This window comes from Trichomonas vaginalis, chromosome VI (genome assembly GCF_026262505.1).
Source record: "Trichomonas vaginalis G3 chromosome VI, whole genome shotgun sequence".
NCBI classification, from domain to species: Eukaryota; Parabasalia; order Trichomonadida; family Trichomonadidae; genus Trichomonas; species Trichomonas vaginalis.
Window position 1 is genome coordinate 14,173,414 of NC_067208.1, and position 24,618 is coordinate 14,198,031.

The 24,618-nt window shown below is 30.0% G+C and overlaps 11 protein-coding genes across 11 annotated transcripts, besides 1 other annotated feature; 7 read left to right on the forward strand and 4 right to left on the reverse strand.

The window, feature by feature from the left end:
* Nucleotides 1-230: 230 nt before the first annotated feature.
* TVAGG3_0862860 (A-type inclusion protein-related family) lies at nt 231-5,698 on the reverse strand (the record flags this gene model as incomplete). The annotated part of the gene is made up of 1 exon (XM_001324572.1): nt 282-5,669. The coding sequence occupies one exon, from the start codon at nt 5,667-5,669 to the stop codon at nt 282-284; it is 5,388 nt and encodes a 1,795-aa protein (XP_001324607.1).
* A 1,055-nt stretch (nt 5,699-6,753) lies between these two features.
* TVAGG3_0862870 (small GTPase superfamily, Arf family) lies at nt 6,754-7,565 on the forward strand (the record flags this gene model as incomplete). Its single annotated transcript, XM_001324573.2, has 1 exon — nt 6,767-7,309. The coding sequence occupies one exon, from the start codon at nt 6,767-6,769 to the stop codon at nt 7,307-7,309; it is 543 nt and encodes a 180-aa protein (XP_001324608.1).
* A 215-nt stretch (nt 7,566-7,780) lies between these two features.
* TVAGG3_0862880 (Chain F 40s Ribosomal Protein S5-b) lies at nt 7,781-8,435 on the reverse strand (the record flags this gene model as incomplete). The annotated part of the gene is made up of 1 exon (XM_001324574.2): nt 7,846-8,427. One exon carries the CDS (start codon nt 8,425-8,427, stop codon nt 7,846-7,848), a length of 582 nt encoding a protein of 193 aa, XP_001324609.1.
* Nucleotides 8,436-10,366: 1,931 nt separating this feature from the next.
* Nucleotides 10,367-10,744, forward strand: TVAGG3_0862890 (putative interleukin 2 receptor, gamma chain; the record flags this gene model as incomplete). Its single annotated transcript, XM_001324575.1, has 1 exon — nt 10,367-10,744. One exon carries the CDS (start codon nt 10,367-10,369, stop codon nt 10,742-10,744), a length of 378 nt encoding a protein of 125 aa, XP_001324610.1.
* Nucleotides 10,745-10,774: 30 nt separating this feature from the next.
* On the reverse strand, nt 10,775-11,797 carry TVAGG3_0862900 (carnosine N-methyltransferase protein; the record flags this gene model as incomplete). Its single annotated transcript, XM_001324576.1, has 1 exon — nt 10,775-11,797. One exon carries the CDS (start codon nt 11,795-11,797, stop codon nt 10,775-10,777), a length of 1,023 nt encoding a protein of 340 aa, XP_001324611.1.
* A 56-nt stretch (nt 11,798-11,853) lies between these two features.
* TVAGG3_0862910 (armadillo (ARM) repeat-containing protein family) lies at nt 11,854-13,167 on the forward strand (the record flags this gene model as incomplete). Its single annotated transcript, XM_001324577.1, has 1 exon — nt 11,854-13,167. The coding sequence occupies one exon, from the start codon at nt 11,854-11,856 to the stop codon at nt 13,165-13,167; it is 1,314 nt and encodes a 437-aa protein (XP_001324612.1).
* Nucleotides 13,168-13,449: 282 nt separating this feature from the next.
* On the forward strand, nt 13,450-14,362 carry TVAGG3_0862920 (tetraspanin family; the record flags this gene model as incomplete). Its single annotated transcript, XM_001324578.1, has 1 exon — nt 13,518-14,072. The coding sequence occupies one exon, from the start codon at nt 13,518-13,520 to the stop codon at nt 14,070-14,072; it is 555 nt and encodes a 184-aa protein (XP_001324613.1).
* Nucleotides 14,363-16,289: 1,927 nt separating this feature from the next.
* Nucleotides 16,290-16,505, reverse strand: TVAGG3_0862930 (uncharacterized protein; the record flags this gene model as incomplete). The annotated part of the gene is made up of 1 exon (XM_001324579.1): nt 16,290-16,505. The coding sequence occupies one exon, from the start codon at nt 16,503-16,505 to the stop codon at nt 16,290-16,292; it is 216 nt and encodes a 71-aa protein (XP_001324614.1).
* A 69-nt stretch (nt 16,506-16,574) lies between these two features.
* TVAGG3_0862940 (uncharacterized protein) lies at nt 16,575-18,215 on the forward strand (the record flags this gene model as incomplete). Its single annotated transcript, XM_051249754.1, has 1 exon — nt 16,575-18,215. The coding sequence occupies one exon, from the start codon at nt 16,575-16,577 to the stop codon at nt 18,213-18,215; it is 1,641 nt and encodes a 546-aa protein (XP_051085229.1).
* Nucleotides 18,216-18,365: 150 nt separating this feature from the next.
* Nucleotides 18,366-24,618: part of a mobile genetic element that runs on past the window's edge.
* TVAGG3_0862960 (uncharacterized protein) lies at nt 21,939-22,779 on the forward strand (the record flags this gene model as incomplete). Its single annotated transcript, XM_051249755.1, has 1 exon — nt 21,939-22,779. A coding segment is annotated over one exon (841 nt), but the record flags the coding sequence as incomplete, so codon positions are not given.
* Nucleotides 23,589-24,110, forward strand: TVAGG3_0862970 (keratin-associated protein family; the record flags this gene model as incomplete). Its single annotated transcript, XM_001296198.1, has 1 exon — nt 23,589-24,110. The coding sequence occupies one exon, from the start codon at nt 23,589-23,591 to the stop codon at nt 24,108-24,110; it is 522 nt and encodes a 173-aa protein (XP_001296199.1).

Here is a 24,618-nt window from a genome sequence, read left to right on the forward strand (position 1 = left end):
AATTCTCAATTCTACTTAGAAAGCACCGGATATTGGGCACAAAACTATAAAGTGTACCCAATAAACTTTCTTTTTCGCTTCAATTATGAGAAATTCTATCCAAATCATTTCTAAAAAAACGGATGCTGAATACAGTATTATTGAATGACAGTTAGTGTTCTGAATGTAAATACAATATAGTCCATTATTGTCAACAACAACAAAAAAGTAATTTGTGATATCAAATTTTGCGAAAAATTAAAACAAATATTTAATAAAACAAAAATATATAAATATTAAATCTATAATAATGTTTGTGATTGATTAGTTAAGTTATTTGAGCAACTACAGTTGAATGTTATTTCCTTTTCGATTTTGGAAAGTTTCCTCTTTTTTCTTATTAGTTCTTGGTCATCATCAACCATTCTCATTCTTTCTACATCAATACTTGAGCGATTTCCAGATGAACTCTTCTTCTTAAACAATCTAAGTTCTTCATTTGAAAGAGGTGATTCACATGGAAGTTTCGTAAACTGTGACGGAATTTGAGATTTAGTATTGCTTGTTTGTCGTGGAGATTCAAGCATTGACATCAACTTCTTGTTGTCTTCATCAATTTGTGAAAGAGACTGAGCTAATTCAAGTTGTTTACTTCCTGTTTCGTTTGAAACACGAATTGTCTTTTCAAGAGTTTTCTTCATCATATCAGCTTGGTCTGAAAGTTTCTCAGCAACCCCTCTGTATTTAGCTGTCTGTTCGTGTTTAAATTTCTGCAAAGAATCATTAACACGTTCGACTTTCTTATACTTGTATTCGTTCTTTTTAAGAAGTTCTGAATCTCTTCTCAATGACTTGATATTATCAAGAGCTTCTTTCATTGTTGTTACTCCTGTTCCTAACTTTGAAAACAGTGTTGAAATTTGATCTTCCAAGTTTTCGATTTCATCTTTGAGTGAAGAAATTTCTTTCTTTTGAGAATTTATTTCTCTTTCTCGCTGATTTAATTCATCACTCATTGATTTAAGTTCTTCTTCAAGAGCAGAACATTTGCTACATGGAATCTCTTCTTCAGTATTTTCACTTTCATTACTTTGAGTTGATTTTTCATTTAATTGATCAACAACTCTTTTTGCAGCAATGCAAATCTCAGAAAATGATTGATGATTCTCAGGTAAATTGAAGATTGTTGCCAATCTGATTTGCAACGATTGTTGTTTCTTCATCAGATCAATCAATTCATCTTCAATTTCATCAAAATCTTTATTAGAATCATCAATTGACAAAATTCTGATCAAATCTAATCTGATGTTTTCTGCTCTTTCCTTTTCTCGTTTCATTTCTAAAGCAGCAACTTTTCCACTTTCATTAACAGCTGAAATGGCACCTAACAAGTCGCCATTTCCGAAATTATCAAGCTTTCTGAGTTCGTTTTTAACTTTATTGACATAATCATCCATATTCTTCATTTCTTCATTTGCTGCTTGTAATTCAGCTTGCAAATCCTTTATTTTACTTATTGCTTCTTCTCCGTCGTCATCTTCGTTAACTAATAATGTACTGTTGATTTCTGAAACTAATTTTGTCATTTTTTCATTAACAAGCTTTGTTTTTGCTAATTTTTCTTCACAAGCATTTTTATCATTAACTAGCATCTGAACAGATTGTTTCAAAATGTTATCATCCGTTTGCGGTTGTTTCAAAATTGTCAAAACCTCTTTTCTATTGTTTTTGAGATCATTTAATTCTTTCTTCAATTCTGCCAATAATTCTGCGATTGGCTTGTTTTCTCTATCAGAAATATCCTTCATTTCAGAAAGCTCTTGGACTTTTTCAACTAAGTTTTCTTCTCCTAAAATCTCAGTAACTTTTTCAAAAATTGGTATTTTTTCAGAAATTTCGTTAATCAAAGTTTTTGTTTCTGTCTCGGGATCTGATTTCATTACTCCTCTGAGTTTCTGATCATTCTTCTTCAGATCACTAACTAATTCAGTAATTTCTGCTTTATGATCGTCATCATTGTCAAAACCGAAAATTTCATTCAATTTTTCTAAAAATTGTTGACAATTTTCATTTTCTTCTTTGATTTGACTGACGTCATTTGTAGGGAAGCAATTCTCAACATCTTGTTGCAATTTCTTGAGATCTTTGATTTCTTCGATCACTTCACTTATGTCACTTTTATCACATTCATCCAAAATTCTTTGTTGATTTTCATTTAGTTTTTGGATTTCATCGACCAAATTTTCACTTTCAACCAGGCTTTTGAGTTGGTCTTCTTTTTGTTTCAGATTCTCTACTTCTTTTAATATCTCTAAAGTGTCAACAGAAATGTCAGAATTGAAAATTTCTCTCAGTTTCTTATCATTTTCTTTCAACTCTTCATTTTCAATTTCCATGACAGCAATTGCATCAACAAGATCTTGTTCTGTTGTTGCTTCCGGTAATTTCATCTTTTCTTTGATGTCATTCAAAATTTTGTCACTTTTAACTGAAATTTCATTCTTTAATTTTTGAATTTGTTCCTTTAATGATTTGATCTCATTTATAGCATCATCTATAGTTTGTTTACCAACTATTCCACAAATAATCTTTTGTGAGCTTTGTATTTGATCCATTTTCTTCAAATTTTCCATTTTTTCTTGGATTTCATTTTCTTTTTCTTCTTTAAGTTTTTTAACTTCATCCAAAGCATCATCTGTTTCAAGAACTTTCTTTATTTCATTCATCTGATCATTGAGTTTCATGACTTCTTCATTGACGTCTTCTGTGTCCAAAATTTCCTTCAATTCATCCATTTCTTGCTTAATTTCTTTCAGTTTTTGAGGAATTTCGTTGTAATTTTTAGTTGAATCCAGTAAAACTGAACATTGAACAACAATATTGGAATAGTCATTCACCTTTTCTTTGATTTTACTATTATCAACTCTTAATGTCTTAGAAACACTAGAAAGAATGCCTTTCATCTCTTGGACTTTTGTAGAAATGTCTTTTTTATCCTTCAAATTTAATGTTTTTGTGACATTTCCAATGATTTCCAAAAGTTCTTTGTCTGAGTTTTGTTGTTCAGCTTTCTTTGCTGAATTAGTATAATGAGTGTTTTCATCTTGCAATTGCTGTACTCTTCTCTCTAAATCCTTTGGATTTCCGAGAATTTCGGAAATTTTTGTGACTTTTTGCTTCAAATTTTTGGCAATTTTCGGAATTTCGTTTTCTTGTTTTGCTTCTAATTCATTTTTAGTTTTATCTAATACATAAATCATCTCTTTGACTCTCTGCCAACTTTGTTCTTTATCATCTACACCCAACAAAGAATGGAATTGTGATAAATCTTCATTTAATTCTTTGACCTTTTCAACAATTTCGTTTGTATCTTCGATGCCAAGCTCTTCACAAACGGCATCAAGTGCAGCTTTCATTTGTGACATCTCTTTAACTTGGTTTTCAACAGAATCAACTGTTTTATTCATTTTTGGAGTTAATGGACTTAATGAAATCAGAGAAATTGAACTTTGAGTCCTTGGAGATGTGGAATTAACGTCTAATTCGTCTTGTATGAACAATGATCTTGCAATATTTGCAACTTCTTGGTCATCGTCACCTTTAATTATTTCATCTTTCAATTTTTGCAAGATTTCATAGATTTGATTCATATTTCCTCCATCAAATACACCAATTATCATATCTTTGATGTTTTCGAGATCTTCAATATCACTATTTACTTGGAAATCTTCATCTTTTTTGATTGGAGATAATTCCTTGCTCTTTGATGAGAACGGTATCGACTCTTCTGTCTTGCTTTCTGGTTGCGATATCCTTTCTTTCATTTCTTTGATCTTTCTTGGTAGATCTGCAATATAAGGAACATCTAATAATTTCGAAATCGAGCTTAAACAATCTCTCATCTCTCTAACCTTGTTGACAAGCTCCAAACGTTCATTCTCAGGCTTTCTTGGTGATTTATCATTCCTCTTGATGGCAGATAGGATTTTATTGATTTCATCAACAACATTTTTGAGTTCTTTTACATTTTCGATAACATCGCATGTATTATTATCTACTATTTGTGATATAGCTGAGATTTGTTCGCTCATTTCCTCTACTTTTTGTGGAATTTCATTTGCATTTTCAGTATTTAAGATTTTTGCAAGTTGTTGCATATTGGCAGTTGTATTTTCGGCATTTTCTTCTTCATATGATGCATCACTATATTGATTAAGAGATTTTTGTAATTTGAATTTTTCTAAAATATTTGATTCAGAATCCAAGCCAAATATCTCTGCGAGCCTCTGAACAATATCATTAACCAGATCTAGGATTTCGGAATTGGTTTGCTTCTTATTAAATAATTCGTTTAATTTGTTCTTAATTTCATTAAGTTCACCAGAAATGTTGTTGCTATCAGCTCCTTCACATACAGAAAGCAGTCCATCCATAATTTGTTTATTATTATCAATAGAGAAAGAATTATTTGTTTTAGATTTCGAAATTTGGGCAGTTTGGAGTTGAGATACAATATTGACTACATCAGAATATGGAATTTTCTCAGGATCTTGTTCCAAAACTTGGCAAATATCATCAAATGCGTCAGATTTACTAATGGCTTTCTTAATAACTTCGGAAATTGTTGCTTCAGATATGATTGATCGTTCTGGAAGAGCTTCAAGAATCTCATCAAGAATTTGCTTGTTCGATACGTTTTCTGCAATTAATCTTTGAGTTGATTGCTCGAGATCAACATCTTGATCCATTGTTCCAACAAGCTGCTTAAGCCTTGAAATCAAGTTGGATTGTTGTTGAAGTTCGTTAATTTTATCTTTGTTGACAATTTCGGATAATTGAGCTTTTTTATTAGTAATATCGGATTCTTTCTTTAGTTTTGTAACGACATCAATAAGCTTATCTGCATCACTATCTTGCTCATGAAGAATTTCTTTCAATTGCTGAATATGATTTTCGCATTCTTGTTGTTTCTCTTTGATATCCTCGAATTGATGCATTAATCTGGAAATATCACGTGGTAGATTTGCCTTTTCACGATTTAGATTAAGAATTGAACAAATATCATCAAATTGGTTATTTAATTCCATAAAATTGTGTTTAAGGGAGCCAATAGCTGAAGCTGTATTATCTGCATCCCATTTTGTCATTTCAAGAATGTCAGCAATATGATTATGAGCTACTTGATTAGGTTTTTGCTCTTGTACTAAATTTTCGACGGCTTTTTGAATTTCGTCTTTAGAACAATGAAGCAATGTTTGTACATTCTCTAATATTGTAGATGTTTCGGAAAATTGCATCATTTGTTCCGTTATTTCCTGAATTTTTGAATCTTCTTCAGGATTATCGATATTAAATAATATTCCTATTGAATTAATGAACTTTTGATAGGTTTTGTACTGTTTTGCAATTGTTATAAGCTTTTCTAAGTTCTCCTGAAAATCTGATTCAAGATTTAAGTCGAATTCGAGATATATTCTTGAAATCATTTTATTTTTTTCTGATATTGATGACTTTTGCTTTATAACTTTATCAGAAAACTCCCTGATTTTCTGTTTATATTCTCTATTTTGGTCTTTTAATAATAATAAATCATCAATTTGCTGTTGTTTTTGTGAAACCAATAGTCTCAGTTTCTCTAATGCTTCTTCCCGCTCTTCCAAGCTTGAGTTGCTTGAGTGGGATTCCAACATTTTTTGCAAACGTACAGACGAAAAGTGACAAATATATAAAGAAAATGAAATTCTCGCTCTGTGAGCAATATAAAACATATTTTATCATAACATAATAACTTACCAATTCCGCAGAGATAATGCAAATATAGAGAATTGTAATTATTCTCAATTCTTGCAGATATATTTTTATATCCATACAATATATAGTTTCTAAATTCAATTAGTCATATAACATGAATTTAGCTTTACGATTTATCTCCGAAATTCTAGCATTAGTACAGATTACAGTTAGATAAGAATCTTATGAAATTTACGATCGAAATTTTTACATAATAGCAATTATCAAATTTCTTAAAATAACAATGAAAATGTAATGACTTAAAGATACAGCTCATAAAACATAAATTGAGACAAAATTTAGTAAAAATTCTTTAATATTCTCTTTATAACAAAATAATTGAGCAAAATATCCAAAATAAACTGCATGGCTATATATGTAGAATGCAGTTTTAATGAGCGGTATAAAGTTGACAATTCTTTTACTTTGTTCTTTGAAATTAGTAATTTTTAGTAAATCATTTACTAATATTACTTGAAACAAATTATATTTTGTAGGAAAATAATCAATCCATTAGAATTGAATCTGAAAGCCAATCCACCTAGGGCCAAAAGCATTTATTAAATAGATTCTATGCCTAAACATTTGAAAATCTCTAGGAAAATCTTAGACCGAACTCTGAATCTCTATTCAAATACATAATTTGATAAATTTGTCAGATTTGCCAAGCTGTCATTTTGCCAGATTTTAAATTGAAACGAAATCCATGAAATTTTATGAAATATGGTGATAGATTATGCAAACGTTACAAAATATATTTTAATTGAATTTAAAAATTCGATTGATTTCAAGTACATTCAATTTTTCATATTAAATAATCTAATAAATTGCATGAATGCAGTGTACCAGGTAAAATATAAACTGCCAATTCAATTTTGATTTGAAGATAGATTTTGATCAATCTATGATAAAAATTCCTAATTAGTTCATTCCTATAATTTAGATCAAAACCGCTAGAAAATGCAAAAAATAATCGGTGAGATTTTCCATTATTAAAATGGACATTTTTCAAAGATTTTGGCAGTGGCTCCTTAGCATTTTTATTAAAAAAGAGCTGAATATTACAGTTATAGGGCTTCCAAATGCCGGAAAAACAACTTTCGTAAAGGCGTTGGCTAATCAAAATACAACTGTTCCAACAACACCAACAATTGGAGCTCAATTTTCATCTTTATCTATCGGTAACTTAAAAGTAAATGTCTCGGATATGAGTGGTAGCCAAAGTTTTACATTTTTATGGAGTATATATGCCAAGCAAGCAGATTTAATTATTTACGTAGTAGATGCAGCAGATTATGAATCAATATTACAATGCCAAAATAATTTAGAATCACTTTTTGAAGATGCACATTACAAAAATAAACCTCTTATAGTTATAGCAAATAAACAAGATATACCTGGTTGTATATCTGCGGAAGATTTATATACATCCCTTCAATTAAAAGACGAAGGCGATCGAAAAATACAGATTTTTGCCTTATCGGCCAAAACAAAACAAAATTTTTCACCACTTTTACGTTATCTTGTTGAGAATTTCTAAATAGATGTTTTTATTCTTTCTTTATCGAAATGCTTCCAAATTTTTAATTCCTGTTATAAATTTTTCTTTAATAACGAATTTTAAGCAGCAATCATCCTATCATTGAACTTATTGGGGAATAAGAATCAACTATCTTCCAAAAATTGCTGTTATCTATTCAACCACATTTCCATATTAATTTCATATAGAAAATGAGCATAAATTACTTATATTCCTGCTTTGCTTAAATGATTATGTCAGAATTAAACAGACCCAATGCCATTAAATGAGTAGGTTAGGCATTTGAATTAAAAAACTTCTTAATATTAAGTTTGATTGCATACTATTATATTTAACATGAATAACATTCACAATGATGAACGTGCCTTATTTTAGGCAATTTAAAATTAAAATATCCAATAAATTTACCTCAAAATATTAACATTAAAGGTAGTTACTAATTTGCTGATTGTTTTTTGGGAAAAATTAGTATTTTGTTTGAATGATATTTTATTCAGGCGTGCAATATGTGGAAAATGGAATGCATTCAAAACTCTTTAACGGTTAGACTTGGCAATACGCTCGAGTTCGTCTTTCTTGCGGCAAGCGTAGGATGTCTGATCGTTGTTTGAGGCAGCGATGAGTTCATCGGCGAGGCACTCAGCGATATTGCGGGATGAGCGGAAAGCAGCCTTGCGGACACCTTCTGTGATCAAGGAGAGAGCCTGGTCGATTCTGCGGAGTGGAGAGACATCGCAAGCCTGGCGACGGACTGTGCCACCAACACCGATACGTGTTGAATCTTCGCGAGCGCCGCAGTACTGAACACCCTTGACGAATGTAACAATTGGGTTCTGGCCTGTAGAGAGAGCGATGATATCGAAAGCGTGCTCAACAATGCGGATTGCGAGGAGTTTCTTGCCTGTGTTACGGCCACGGGACATAAGGTGGTTGCAGAGGCGCTCAACAAGTGGGCAGGAGACCTTCTGGAAACGCTTATGAACATAGCGGCCAGCTGTGTGTGGAACCATGACATGTTGTTTTTCATGGACTGAGATGTAGTCAACAAGAGCTGGGTCAAGTTGGCTGAAATCGACGTCGGAGTAGTCGTACTTGCCAAAAAGCTTTACACCTTCCATTCGAAAAGGATCGAAAACGGTTTGGACGGCTATGATGCCATGGACCCTCTAAAGGACATAGATTCGCAATTGTTTTTTGATTGAATGGATTATAGATATTACTTATTTATTAAGAATACCAGGTTGATATTTAAAAATTGCGTAAATTTGAATCAAGAAATGATAATTTCTTAGTAAACAAGAATTTTTACAGGAAGTATATGCAATCCTATGCTCTCAATTTATAGGTCATTCATTTAAACCCTAAGAATAGTTAATTTAATTCAATTTTGGTTACTTATTGCATAAAGAGCAATATAAGCTATACCATTGTTTACTCAAAGTATAATGTAAACATGAAATGCTAAAACTGAATCCACAATTTTGAATAAAAAGTAGAAATTATAATATTTCGAATGAGAGCGCGTTTAAAGAAGCTGAAACAGGCAAAAACAATATTATCTCATATTTATAGATGATTGATCGTAAATTTGAAATATTTAACTCAATTTTATTGAGATCTTTTTTAGCTTTTTGTATGAAATCGACAAATACTACTATTTTAACGTGAATATTGTATTGCCAAAATCTGGGCAATTTCTGTTTTTCCATTGTTCGACCCCCTTGAAATCTGGAATTTTAGAAGAAATATGGATAGTGACTCCTCTGATGATTTTGACCAACTGAAAGTCAATCTCCCAGAATACCAACGACGTATTCGAAGGCAGAGTGACGAAATTCATTTCGAAGACATTGGAGATTTTGAATATTGGAGATTAAATCGATTTAATCGTTCGAGTTCTATTCATTTCTTCGAATTATTCTCTAACTCATATGCACTTCTTAAAAGACGACCATTAAGGACAATAATGCTTATTCCCGTACTTAACATTCCTTTAGCATTTTTATATTTCATTCACAGCTCAATTTTATTATCGATTTATTTTGTTATTATATATATGATTACTATTTCAACTATGTTTTCGATAATTAATGGCGAAAAAATCGTAAATTCATTTAAATACATTTTATCTTTACAAGGAGCACTTACCATCATTTCGAAATTAGTATCAAGTTACTTATTATTAGACAATTTATCATCCGCAGATATACGAAAGCCATCAACGCTTGTCAAACTTGTAATTTTTAATTTTATAGTGTTTTTCTCACTATACCAAGGCTGCTTCATTTTTGAAGGCAAAAATATATCAGCATTAAATTCTCTTAAGTTTTCGATACAGATTGTTTTAACACCTTCACAATTCGTTCACGTACTTTTAGTATACTTTATATATTTAATATTACAGCTACTTTCGATATTTACACTCGGTTTTAGCGGATGGTTTGCAGTTGCAATTGTTGCTTACTCATTTTTAGCTTTATGCGGATCATCTGCAAGCGCTTCGTCGATGTATTCTTCAACTACTGTCTAAACTTGTTTTGTTATTTAAGTGTATTAAAATATGTCTTTATATTAGAGCAAAATTAAGAAAATATAGATTTAATTTTTTTATTTTTCCATTAAAAACCATGGGATCAATAGCTTATCTTTTGGGCAAAATAACTAACAATCTCCCTTCTTCTAATTTCAAATTTATTTGAATTTCAACCACTCGGAAATATTTGATCGACAAGGGTATTGAATGGTAGATATTTTTAAAAATATAATATCAAGATAGAATTAATAAATTAATGCACAAATTCATTGAATTTGAGATTGATATTTTTTTAGAGCATCAAAAGAAACAATTTTAACTATTTATATAATAGTACACCTAATACATATTCTAATGAATCATGAATTGATCGGAGAATTCAAGCAAAAAATTAACAAAGAAAATATTTATATGATTTGACCATTTTCTTTTTTAAAAAATCAATTATTTGTAGGATGATAAATTGCATTCTCAATTAAAAATCTCATAATGTTAAAAAACGGTTCTTTTGAAAGTGGAAAAAAATGCAGATAAATATTAGATTTAATGATCAAAATAAACCAATTAACATAAATTGCAAATGCGGAGTTATATTAGAGCATATCAGAAAGTGCGCAAATCTTGATTCTTCTCTATTATTAGATCTTAGTGATAAAGATGGAAACGTCAAACTTCTTCGCCCTAATCTTACAACATATGCAACACAGTTTTTAAGTGCTGGTGAAACATATTATTTAGTTAGTGCAACAGAAGACCCAAAACAATATACATATAAATTATTAGCTACATTAACTCCTGAAGAAGGAACAATTGACGTCAAACCAACTAAACCAGACAAAAAGGATGTTGCTAAAAAGCCACCGCCAAAACCAGCTTCACGCGCCAAGAAACCAGGAAAATAATCAAAATAAATGTTGTTTATATATTATTCTTTATTTTCTATAAACAGAGAATTGAGTACTATATCTAGTTTTAACATGAGTCTTTGGATTTTGGCTATAAGAAGTATCAATGCGAGATTGTTCGATAATGTCGAAACCAGCATTTCTAGCCATTCTATCTATGTCTTCCAGGGTGAGTGGTGAAAAGAATCCAACAGATTGGTTGTGATTCACAATTGGACCGATATTTATCCAAATTCCACCATCTTTTAGTAATTTATGGAGGTTTATGATTGTATTTTGTACATCGCTGATGACATCTATGAAGAAACAAGTAACAATTGCTCCAAATTTTTCAGAAACGTTTGCGTAAACGCCTTCGAACTTACCAGCTTTGAGAACAAGACGACTGGACTCTATCAATGATGGTGGATCTAAAGAAAGACCAGGATCGGCCAAAGAAGAACTTAAATCAGGAAAAACTGCAGAAATCAGAGAATCTTCGAACTTGTCGAGTCCTGATATCTGATGTACGAACGGGAATATTAAAAATTGAGCTCCGTCAGAAAACATTGAAATAAAAGCCATAACTAACATAACAAAAGAACTTTCGTTAGCTTCTGCTATAAAACCAGACTGTGCTATCTCTACTGCTAATCTGCACAGTCCAGATCCTGGAACAAGTACTTCTTCGTTTGGCTGGACGTATTTATGCAAAGCGGCAATGACTGGAGAATAAACTTCACCACGCTCGGCATCTCCAAGAGATGTCCAATCACGTGCCGCTGAGTGTAAGCATGCATCTAATTGATTTAAGTCTTGATCATCGAAATGAATATTAATTTTAGGGAACATGTTAGCATTTTCAGGTCCAAACGATTCTGGACCTCTTTCTGCCATGTATTCGAAAAGATTAGCATTGTTATTTATTGCTTCATTTAATTTTGCTAATTGATCATCGGTTCTTAGTCCTTGTTTGTGCATTTTCAGAATAGCCTTTTGGCATTCTTTCCTATAAGATGTCATTGCAGCTAAACATGCTGCAAATTCTTGTCTTTCATTAGTTGTCCACATAATTAAAAAAAAATTCAAAAGTCACCTTTTTTTACAAAGATTTTTAAAAAAAAATTATGGATGAAGAATATAAAGATCATTTTAATGGGATACAAGAAGATAACAAAAATGTAGGTGGTAATGAGGATGATAATAACATATCTTGCGTTTATTTAATAAGTTTAATGGAAAAATGTCGAAATAATATGAATATTGAAGATTGGGAAGAAATGTATGAATTTTTAAATACACAAGATCGTTTAGATTTTACGGATGATGCATCTGAACTACTTTGTGAAGTAGTTTCTCCTATACTTCAAACAGAATATACTCGATTTTTAGAAATATCTATTTTGTCACTTAAAGATATGGTCAATTCTCTGAGACATCCAAGAAAAGTACTCGCTCAATACAATATTATCTCTCAAATCGTAAATTTGCTGAATCCAGATTTTCCATACATTTTTCAACCAATTTTAAACATAATTGAGCAATATATAGATGATGAAAATCCACCATCTGATATAGAAATAGAACAATTGTGCGCTACATTCCAATCTTTTCTTCAAATTTCGTTTGGAGACGATCCAAACATGAAAAATTTTTCTTCTTCATTGTTTGATTTACTTTATAAGTTCCTTAAACACTACCAGTTCTCACAGAATGAAGCAAATGAAGCTTATTCGTTCTTTGCGTTGACAATTCGAACAATGAAAGAAAATGACTTTAATCTCGCATCAAAAATCAAAGCATTTTCAATGTTTCTATCAAAAGAAACCGGATACTACACAAATTTCTGTACAGATGGAACTTCTGACAAAATCTTCAATTTGATTTTCTCAAATGATATAAGATGTGTTAAATATTCCATGAAATGCATGCTTCCATTATTTTCAAGCGAAGAAATCGTTGATAAATACATTGGATTAGGATTATTAGAAAAAGTCTTTGAAATATTACAAGTTCCTACTATAACATCACTAGTATGCTATGATGTGATTGCAAAATCAGCTAGAGCGTCTCAAAAAGCTGCCGAAATTGTTATAAATAGCAAATTTTTAAGTAGACCACAACTTTACAGTACAAGTAATTATAAAGAGAAAGTTAAGATTATAGATATAATAAGTAGCCTTGTTTCGAGAGGTTATTACTTAACTACAGAAAATGAACTTAAATACATCCCCAGATTTATTGATGGATGTATGGATGATGATAATCCTAATGTGTTAACAGCTCTTATTAATATTGTCAAAGAATTATCATCTCATAATCAAAATTTTTCGGTTGATATCAGCGAAGAATTGATGAGAATCTTGGATGAAGATTTCCCTGATGAATTACAAGAACTTGCAAATCAAGTAGGTGATCAACTCTACGGAGAATCCAAATAATTCAAAATTTAATTTAATTATCAAAATTTTCAATTTAATTTTTGAATTCATTGAAATTATACTTGTTTCTCAATGAATTTTAAGAAAAACAAAGTGAATTTGATTACAATTTTCATTTCTATTATTTTTCATTATATTATTCTTTTGTTAGTGTTTTTATTATAAATTATTATGTTTTTGTTATTTTGAATTCGATAAATATTGTATTTTAGTATATCATGCATTTTCAACAAAATTACAATATACACATTTTTGTTTGACGAAAACAATGTCAATCTTAACTTTATTTCCATCATTATTATATGAAGAAAGAATATTATTTAGCCTTGTTTCTAAATGGGTGTATTATGATGACAGCGATTATGAATGCATTTTCTATAGTTCAATGGATGAAAAGTTCTGGCCTTGTTTTAATAACAAATACTCCTTTTAGAATTTTAGAAATTTCAATATTCTCTTCATTCATGCTTTTCCTTTTCATGTGGGGATTTTCTCGAACAAAATACAGATTGTTTCCATTTGCATCAGCTCTTATCTCAATTCCAACAATATTTATCGAACTTTATTTTGGTTACGTTTTAATATACGATATAGATAAATTTTTCATCTTAAATACTCAAGCTTGGGCTGAAGGATACCAAAGCAATGAATTAACAACCCTTCAAAGAAGATATAATTGTTGTGGATATTTTTCATTAACAGATTTCCCAAATGTTAACTGCCCAACTACTGCACAGACTCCATGTATGCATAAACTTAAAAATATACTTAAATCTCCATTGAGTGGCTGTGGAGTGAATTCTATTTCGGATGGAATAATTAGAGCACTTGCTGTAATTGCTTTTTACTTTTCATATTCGGAAGAAGAAGATATCAATGCAATTGATGACTTGAATTCTATTTAATTTAATTTCCTTTACAACAAGGGAACGTTTTGTTTGATTAAATTGTTATATTAGTTTCAGATGTAATACATAGTATATTCGTTTATCCGTTCATCCTTATACATACTCTCATTCATCTTCAAAATGAATAATACAAGAGAATGAACTAATACATCAAGAAACATTCTTATCAGCTACAGTAAGTTCATTGATACATAAGAAATGTATATCTATTAGAAATATATTTTTAGTAGTAGGATATGATGGGTTTTGTGACTTTTTTTGTAAACGTAAGAATTCATACAATATCGAGCGATTTTGTATCATTTTTTTAACATATGAAGTAAAAAATGTATGATTCTTACGGTTTTTATTCTTACGTTTTTGAATAAATCAAGATTTAAAAAATTTTCAAAATTGTAAGACATTTACACTCAGCCCATACATAATGAAATAAAAAATAAAAATATATTTATTTATAAACCATTAAAAAATTAAAGTTATTTTTAAAATAATTTATTTTTTTATTCTTACATAAATGACCCAACAAGTAAAACCAGATAAAATAGATTATCGAATTTTAGAGGATGGTGTTCCTGTTTATATTCAAAGATTTAAAGGGAAGCAATATTATAGAATTGTTAATCCTGAATACATAAAACATTTATTTAAAAAGGAAGACTGTGAATTATTAAACGTTAATGAATATGAAACCAATAAATCAAAATTGAAATATAAATATATTGGAAGTGATGAAAGATGCAAAGATAAAGATAAAGTTTATACAGTTTCATATAATGAATGGAAAACCAATAAGATAAGAAAACATTTAGGAGATTATGGGAAATGTTCTGAATTCTTTAAATCTAGTATATACGAGAGAGTAAAAGAAATTAGAAATAATTATTTTCATGAATAAAAGATTCACTACCATAATGAAATAAAAAATAAAAAAAATTTTTAAAAAATAAACTTTAAAAATTCATGTCTTACATTTTTGAATAATTTATTTTTTTAATTCGTAAGAAATGAGTGAATCAAAATTCGTGACTGTGAATCAATTAATGGATAAACTTTCACCAATTCTCACCCAGGTTAAACAAGTAGACGTTTATTTTGATGATTACATACAAAGTTTATTTTCTAAAGGTAAGTTTAATATTAAACCTATTGCTTTTGCATTTGATGGTAAATTAATCGAAAATTCAAAAATTTGGGAATTAATTCCGGATATTGAATTTATAACAAATATTAAGGATAAATGGTTTAAACAACAAAACCACCTCACTAAAGTTCTTTGTAGATTAATGATTAAAACTGAGGAAAAAGAATTTAACGGGTTTAAATATCATCCATGTAAAATTTTAGAACTTGGTAACGAAAAACTTCAGAAAAAATTAAACGAAAGACTATCAAAAGATAAAGTTGAAAGAGTAAATAAACTCGCTAAAGGTAATGGTAATGATGAAGATGAATTTGATGAGTTCAACATAGAACTTTAAGAAACTAATGATTATTTGAATTTATGAAATCAATTATTTGATTCATTCTTTCTTCAATCTCTTCTATTCTTTTTGTTAAATCATCAATTTTCATTAATGAGGTGATTCTTGATTGAGGAATAGATTTCAAACTAATCACCCCTTTTATTTTTGAAATTTTGAATCCATCAACTTTAAACATTTTATTCAATTTACATGTTGTCAATTCTTCAAATAATTTTTTATTATTAGCATAATAGTCATTAAATTCTTCAACAGATGAAAAAATTTTTATTTCAGTAATTGGTTTAACAACGTTTATTTTTTGTTGAACATTTTCACTTTCATTTATTTCTTCCTCCTCTGTTTCATTTATTTTTAAAATCGGTTTCATTTATCATTAAATAAAAATTAGAATATAAGTGATGAAATATATTTTTTAATTAATATTAAATCAGAAATGGCGGCGGGATTCTTTAAAAAATTATGGGATGGAATTAAGAAAGCTGCGGGTTGGGTTTATAAAAAGATTATTAAACCCGTTGCAAACTTTTTGGCACCAGTAGCGAAAACGGCAGGAACTATCATAGGTGGAGTATTAGGTACTAAAGCAGGTAATCCGGCGATGGGAGCACAAGCAGGTAACGCAGTTGGTGGAATTGCTGAAGGAATACTTAATAAAATAGGAGGTAGATAGTGGAAAAATAAATATGAGATCCTATGGATCATCTCGCTGCTTAGCGGCTTAAAATTATTTTTATCTTAGTATTGGTTGTAGTCTTTGATAAACTTTTTCTCCTTTATTTAAAACTTCTCTTATTGGGGCAGCTTTTGGCGTTATTGATTCAGCAACGTCACTAATTGCTTCTTTATTCTTAAATATCCAATTTGCCCCCTTCTTCAATGTTTCCCAAACTTTACTCGCTCCTCTTTTTACTTTATCCCACAGTTTCTTAAATATACCTGCAGCCATAGTTGATTATTTCATTAAAATTAAAATTTCATTTTCATCTTTTAATTTTGATTTTTTATTTATTAATAAATGACGACTAACTATTTGGTGCCAAACACTAAACCGATTAATGGAAATGTGTTTCATTCATTCGAAAAGATAAATGAAATATTCGCAAAGAATGACGGTAGAAGATATTATAGAGAACTTGAAAGTTCATGCTATGACTCTGATGCTCCATATTTTGATGATAAACAAACTCATTTAAGAATTACAAATCCGGCTCATGATGTGAACCAATTAGGTGACACATATATTAAACGCAAAGTTAAAGCAACTCTAGTTTCAAATAAAGTTTTCACATGTGATGCCGCTTTTAAATGCATGCGTTTATTCGTTGGTTACAAATCATCAAATCAAAGCTTTAAACAATTAGAAGTAGAAACCGAAAGAGGTGATGCCGGTTATCTTCAGATGGATTGCGCCCGTGAATCTTTCGCATTTGCAACATATAAACCAAAATCAGAAAGGAAAGTTAAAAAGTTTGTTCATTCGTTATATAATAATGTTCAAAAATATGATAACTCAGTATGTGGTAAATATATTGACCCTTCAGAAGTTTTCAAGAAAGCAAATGAAGAAGTTGATGTCACTTTTGATATGATTATTCCGGTAAATGATTTGTTAGCATTTCAGGCGTTCGATGATTATCCTAAATCATTTGGTGATATCATTCTTAAATATTATGTTTTCAGGGATACTTTAGTATTTTGTCAGGTTGACCCGTTAAGAGTTGCTGATTTACAAAATTACGTTTATGAAAAGATAACTGATGAAAATTATGAAAAGATTATGAATCATGTTTATAAATATGATCGCAAATTCCAACAAATCGGACTTCCTGCCAAATTAATTACAAGCTTAGCCGCTACATCTGCTGACGCAACAGTTGATGACGTTATTATTTCATGCACAAAGATGGAAGTTTTAGAGGATAAATGCATTACACCAGGATACGGTTTAATTGAAGAATCAGTTAAAGCAATACCACGTTTATTCAGTAAGGAAGATCCATTCATGATTCCAGCTCAACATATTGACGTTCGTTCACTAAATGGAGGTTGCATCACTCCTGAAGGTATCAGCTCAGATTTCTCATACGCTCTTCATAATGTTACAGATGTTGTGTTAGCATTTCCGAAGAATGCAATGCAAAGAACAGTTTTAGAAAATCCAATGCTTCGAGGTCTTCAGGTCACTATAGATTCCAGAAACTTCCCCGATCAAGCGATGACCACAGTGGGCGACATATTCTTTACACGTATGCTTCAAGCTTCTGATTTAGATGGAGTGAATGAATGCACAGAAGAATACGAGGACTCATTAACTAGACCACTGAATGCAGATGATGGCACGCCATTAGCTAGAACATGGAAAGACCAAACTTCATTCTTATGCACTATTCCAGTTCAACGTGATGGAGCGGGTATATTCTTTGATGGATTAGAAACTTTCAACTCACAAGTTACAGTACAAGTGAAAGCTTATCCAATCATTCAGGGTGAAAATGACACTTACTGTTCAAAGGTGACAAATCCTCCTCAGGTTTGGTTTACTAGGACTACATATTGGACATGGACACCGGATGAAGGTTTGAAATATCATCCAACAGGTACACCACCACAGTATAGAAGTTCATATGATGAAATATTGATGAATAGAAATGTTTAAAATTATAAATTTATTTTTGATTAAATGGATTTAAATTCATACACTCCTTATGAAGAATTAGCAGGAGTATATAATACATACATAGATGATATGATTAATGAAGCATTGAGTGATAATAGAAATGCTCTATCTAAGGAAAAATTAATGAAAATTCCATATTCTGAATGTTACTTAAATTCAATCACTGCAGCAATTGGTAAACAAAATAAAGGTAAAACATTAACGATATTAAAACAAATTATCATTATTGCTAACACTTCCCCCTATTCACATGTGTTAATTTATATCAACCGTTCAGGTTCACCTTCAGATGATACATTTGAATCTTTAAAGCATTTAATCAAAATTCCAATTATTTATTTATCACAAGAAGAAGCAGAAGATTATTTAAAAAACTTTTTAATGTATAAAGAATTATATAATACAATCAAGAAGCAAGGATTAGAGGATAAAATTATTGATAAACAACGGGATGAATTATTTGAAACACTTTCTATTTCAAATTTTGATAGAGAATTTTTGCATTCACTCATTTTTCTAGATGATGCAGTGAAATCAAAACTAATAACAAATGAGAAATCATATTTTAATCAGTTATTAACTCAATGTCGACACATTCAGTGTTCATTCTTTATGGCTGTTCAATACTTCAAAGCATTAAGCACAAACATTAAATCAAATCTATCAACCCTTTTCATTTTCAGTGGGTTTAGTCGTCAACAGTTGAACGTTATGCTTTATCAAGTGAATTTACCAATGAGCATTAATGAACTTTACACACAATATCAGCAATTAGGTGAACATGGAAAAATAATAGTTGATTTAAATAAAGGAGTGTTAAATTTGATTAACTTTTTATAATTAATTTTTATTTTTTATTTATAATTAAACATGACAGAAATAGCAAATCTTCTACAGGTTCCATTAAAACAAGGAACAAACAAAAAGGGTGCATATAATAGAACTATGAAAGTTCCTGATGGAATGAAAGAATTAGTTCATATTGTTGCTGGTCTTCAAAAAGATGTTAAACAAATGAGAAACGTTTTAACATTACCAGAAGCTCAAGCATATGCCAAACGTCAAGGTCCAAATTGGGAAGCACACGAAGCAGACATTACGGGTCCAAATGGAAAACCTGATGGTATAAATGAAGTTTTCGTTACTGATGGTCAAGGTAATATTAAAGTCATAAATGGTTATAAATTAACTATAACTGATTATCCTAAACGTAAAGCATATAATGAACGTTATCCTATGCAATTTGATGAAAATGGAAAAGCTGTTAAACAATACATTGGAGAAGGTGAAAATGGTCCAATTAATTCATACCGTTATAATCCATATTCTTATTTCAATGAAGAATTAAATGCTATTGAAGAGGGACCGGATGGATTACCACGATATTCTAACCAGTTTGATGGTCAATATGCAAATATTAGACCTGAAATTTCAGCTAAGAAATTCTTTAAAGTTGCTTTATTCGATCCAGTTTTCGCAAATGTTAAAGATGAACTTAAACATCAATTCCAACCAATTATAGTAGCAAGAATTGCATCAGGTGCTTTATCTCAAGCATTCAAAGATTTAATTAAGAAACCATTATATCAGCAACGAGGTTTAACTTATGATTTAGTTAAGGAATCAGATAAAAGAAAATTTGAGAAATCAGATGATTATAAGAATGCAATTAATGAATATATTAGGTCTATTAATTACAATGAACCAGCTAAAAATCAACTTCAAGAACAAATACAGGGAATAATAGATTCAAAACTTCCAGCAAAATAAAAGTTTAAATATATTTTTTTATTCGATTATAAATGAGAAGACGTTTCACTAGTCAAAAGAACACTAACGCAAAAGCAGAGATTACGGTTGGTTATAACGTAAATGATGATAAATCACGAATTATTCAAAATGTTAAAGTTAATGTTAGCCCTGAATTAACAAGGTCAGCAACTCAACCAAATTTATTAACTCGTGACTTACCGAAGAATGAGGAGAATGAAGAAAACCAGAGATGGAGACCCAATCATTTTATCTGAACCCGGTAAAGAACCTGTTGAAATTCCCACTTATCCAACATACCCCCGCCTCTTTCATCAAACATCGAGAACCCATATAAAATAGACATTAATTCTGAATTAATGAAAATTTACCGTGATATAATAATTAATAATTATGATTCAATAATAAATTTAATTGATCAATCCGGTTTAATTATTTTACCTTATGAATCATTAATTCACATTATCGCCATTCTTTGTGATGTTCAAGATTCAGACGTTAAGATTCAATTTTTCATAGATGATGAGGTTTCATGCTGCGGAACAGTTGCAAAAATAAATCCTATAAAGGATATTAGCACAATTAAGATATCAAAGAACGGAACAACAACTGAACTTCATTTAACATATAATGATATTTATAATAAAATAGTTGATGAATATAAAATATCACTTGAAAAATTCTTTGTTAAGGCTATTTAATATTCAAGCATTAACATTATCGAATAATAATCCTTTGAATCATAATCAATAATAATTGACCTTTCACCAGTTTCTATCGTTTGTTTTATTTCTTTTTGTTCCCCACTATCCGGATCGGTCATTGTAATTGTTTTTGTTATAGTATCAGCTTTATCTTTAACTTCAATCTTTTTTCCATCGGGATATTTAAACCAAAATTCCAAAAATTCGATATTGTCAATCTGTTCATATTTTAATCTATCAATTACATTTTTAATACCATCTGAAAATCTTATGAAATGGTCATTATATGGGTTTGATTGAACTAAATTTGAATGAAGTGAAATATAACCTGTTGATGAATATGACACTGACTCATATTTTCTGAAAACACTAAAATTTATAACATGAATGAATTTCTTATTCGTTGAATTTATGAATTCTTGAGGTAATCTTATTCTAGTTTTATTTATCACTGGAAAATAACGCTTTACCATATTTTTAATCGTAATAAAAAATGTCAATTATCAATATTATTTCGAATAATAACTGTGAATTAAATTTAACAGTTAGCGGAATTTATAATGTTACTCTCGTTTCTGTGAGTGGTAAATTTAATCCCATTCTTTTAGACCCTTCAGATTATATATCATTTATTAAAGATGACCTTGAAAAAACGTATGATATGTATATAAATAATGTGATAGCGAAATGGGATATTAACATGATTTTAAGTTATTTAAATGAATCATTTATCGTATGGTATGAAGAAAATTTTAAATCAAAACCTGATAAACTTTTTGAACTTGATGAAATAAATAACCTTATTAAATTTCCGCTGAAAATTAAATTTTGTACTCCTCATCTTCGTTCATTGTTGGGGATATTAAATTTTGAAAAAGATGTTGGGGATGTTTTGTATTCTGACACTGGTTCCAATTTCATTTTAATCAAATGTGATAAAGTTAATACCCCAATGAGATTTTCACATCAAACATTAGACCCTAACTCTTACCCATCAATACAAAACATTTTATCCATCAACTTAAACACATTTTCTTTATCATATCCGTTTCAATTATCCGGGAATTCATTTATTCTTCATTCAAAAGATTTATCAAATATTAAATTTAGAATAACTGACCTATTTGATTGTGATTTAGAATTTATGAATGAAATATTATGGCAATTTCAAATAGAGAAAATAGCTGATGAGATAACGGATTAAATATTTATTTTTAAATCGTAATAAATGATTAAACAACAGCAACTTAAGGCGCAAAGCGCCCAGGTCCTTCAGACCATTACATACGCCACATATGCATATAATTCAAAGACGGCAGAACAAACGCAAAGGTTGAAATATGGAGATTTGGAGATAGTATTGAAAAATGACCATTTCGAATTCGTTTGCAAAGGTGGTGCAGTGATATCAAATATAAAAGAAATTTTATTTATGAATTCAAAAATTAAAGGAATAACGGATGATATAACATCAATTCCACCAGAAGAACAGAGATATTACGCATTAAATGCATTTCCTAAAGTTTTGAAGATTGGAAGATTTAATTTAAATGAGGAATTCATAGAAGGTTTCCTAAATGACATAATGAAGAAGGTGGATAAGGAATATGTGGATAGTGAGTTAATGAAGAAAGCAGATAAGGAATATGTTAATAATGAATTAAATAAGAAGGCGAATTTGGTTTATGTTGATGAAAAAGATAATGAAATTAAAGAAAAAGTTGAATGGTATCATGAATGGACATTGGAGACTTTTAAAGTTAAAGCTGATACAGAATGGGTTTCAGGATGTTTAGACCTTAAAGCAGATAAAACATACGTTAACGATGAGTTAGAGAAGAAAGCAGATAAGGAATATGTTAATAATGAATTAGAGAAGAAAGCAGATAAGGAAAAAGTTATTTCATTCATTAATACTGAGTTAGCAAAGAAAGCTGATATATCATTTGTTAATGAAGAAATAAAACAATCAGAGGTCTATTTTACTCCACCATTTTTAAATTTTATGAAATCATCAGATAAAACCTTTGATATAGATTCTTTTGAATTGATATGTTTCGATGGAGTGACCACGTATTTATTTTATATAGTTGGGGTGCTTTATTATTTTAAAACAAATGATTTTAAAAACTATGAATCATTTACTCCATCTGTTTTGAATCCTGATACACGAAAGCCAATCATTAATCCAAGAATTTTATATGTTGAATATAATAACGGTAAATTTATGGGAATGATAACGGTTGGAGATGATTTTTGCCCTTGTTATTCATTCGATTGTATCCAATGGTTCAAATGTAATTTAAATCAAGATGCTAAATTTAAATATCCAAATAATCCTATTAGATGCGTTAATAATAAATGGGTACTAATTTATGAAGTCAATCAAATTTTCATTAGTGAGGATGGGATAAATTATTATATGTTTAGTATGATGTCATCAGATTTGAAAATTGATTATACAAGTAAGTGGTATTACATTAACAACATGTATTTTATCCTATAAAATGATAAAATTTATAGATCATCTTCAATACCACAAGGTCAATTTGAACAAATTTTTCAAGCTGATGGAGACATTGAAGCTTTATGTTATGGATCAAATGTTTATGTTCTCGTTTCAGGTGGAATGGTCTATTCATATCCTGTAAGTTATAACAGACATATTTATTTATCACAGGATTTATCAAATTGGGAATTGGTTTATTCATTCACTCCAAAACTTACTCGAAATTATAGATTTTGCAATTTGTTTTATATTGATGGGTATTTCATTGCTTTAGGATGTGGTGATTTAGTAAATATCAGTAGTGATGTAAGAAACTGGTCTGAAATCACAAAATTTCAAGATGTTAGAAAAGCAATTTTCAAAAATAATATGTTAATATTGATAACAAGACCAGTTTTAAATACTCACCCAAATTCAATATTATATAATAAATTCAATATTCATAATGGATTAAATACAATTCTTGAGATGATTTACCCCATTGGTTCAATATATACATCAATGAATTCAACAAATCCCGCAACAGTTCTGGGTTTTGGTACGTGGCAGCAGATTGTAGACAAATTCTTATACTGTGCTAACTCTTCAAAGCAAACAGGAGGTTCGAAGAAAATTACTGAAGCAAACTTACCTGCGCACACTCATACAGGAACGACAAACTTTTCTGGCGACCATAGCCACTCATTAAGAGACCACCCATTATACAACTCAGACTATAAAGCTGGCTATGATGTTTTATCTCCATCTTATAACAATTCAGCAAAAAAGACTTTTCGACCAACTGAACCAGGAGGAAATCATGTCCATACTTTCACAACAAATCCAACGGGCTCGGGTGAAGATTATATGCCACCATTTATAACTGTATTCGCATGGTTCAGAGCTGCTTAAAGTCCTGAGCTCCAAAAGAGCGAACAACATGACATTTAGACAACAGGTACGAAAGGAGGAAGGCATTTATGAATTATTTTTGAATAACTGAAGGTGTCACTACGTCACCATGTGTCACCGGGTTAATTAACTTCTCTTAAAATTACTGACAACATGACATTTAGACAACAGTCCAGGAAATTTGATGCAGTCCAAAAATAAAGTTAGTTTTAAAATTATTTTTATTTTTTTTATTCCTATATAAATGACAGCAACAAACAACAACAGTAACTATATCGTTTCTGATGAAAAAGTTATTGATTCATTAGCTGAGGAATTAGTTGTGGCAGAAACTAAAACCCTCAACGAAAGAATTGGTGAAAACAAGATTGATTTACATAACTACCTCAAACACGATGGAGGAAGAGGAAGGAAAACTGGTATGGCTTTATTAGTAAATAAAATTTCAAATTTAACGATTATAGATGTTGATATCAATAAATCATACAATGATGAACTTAAAGAAACA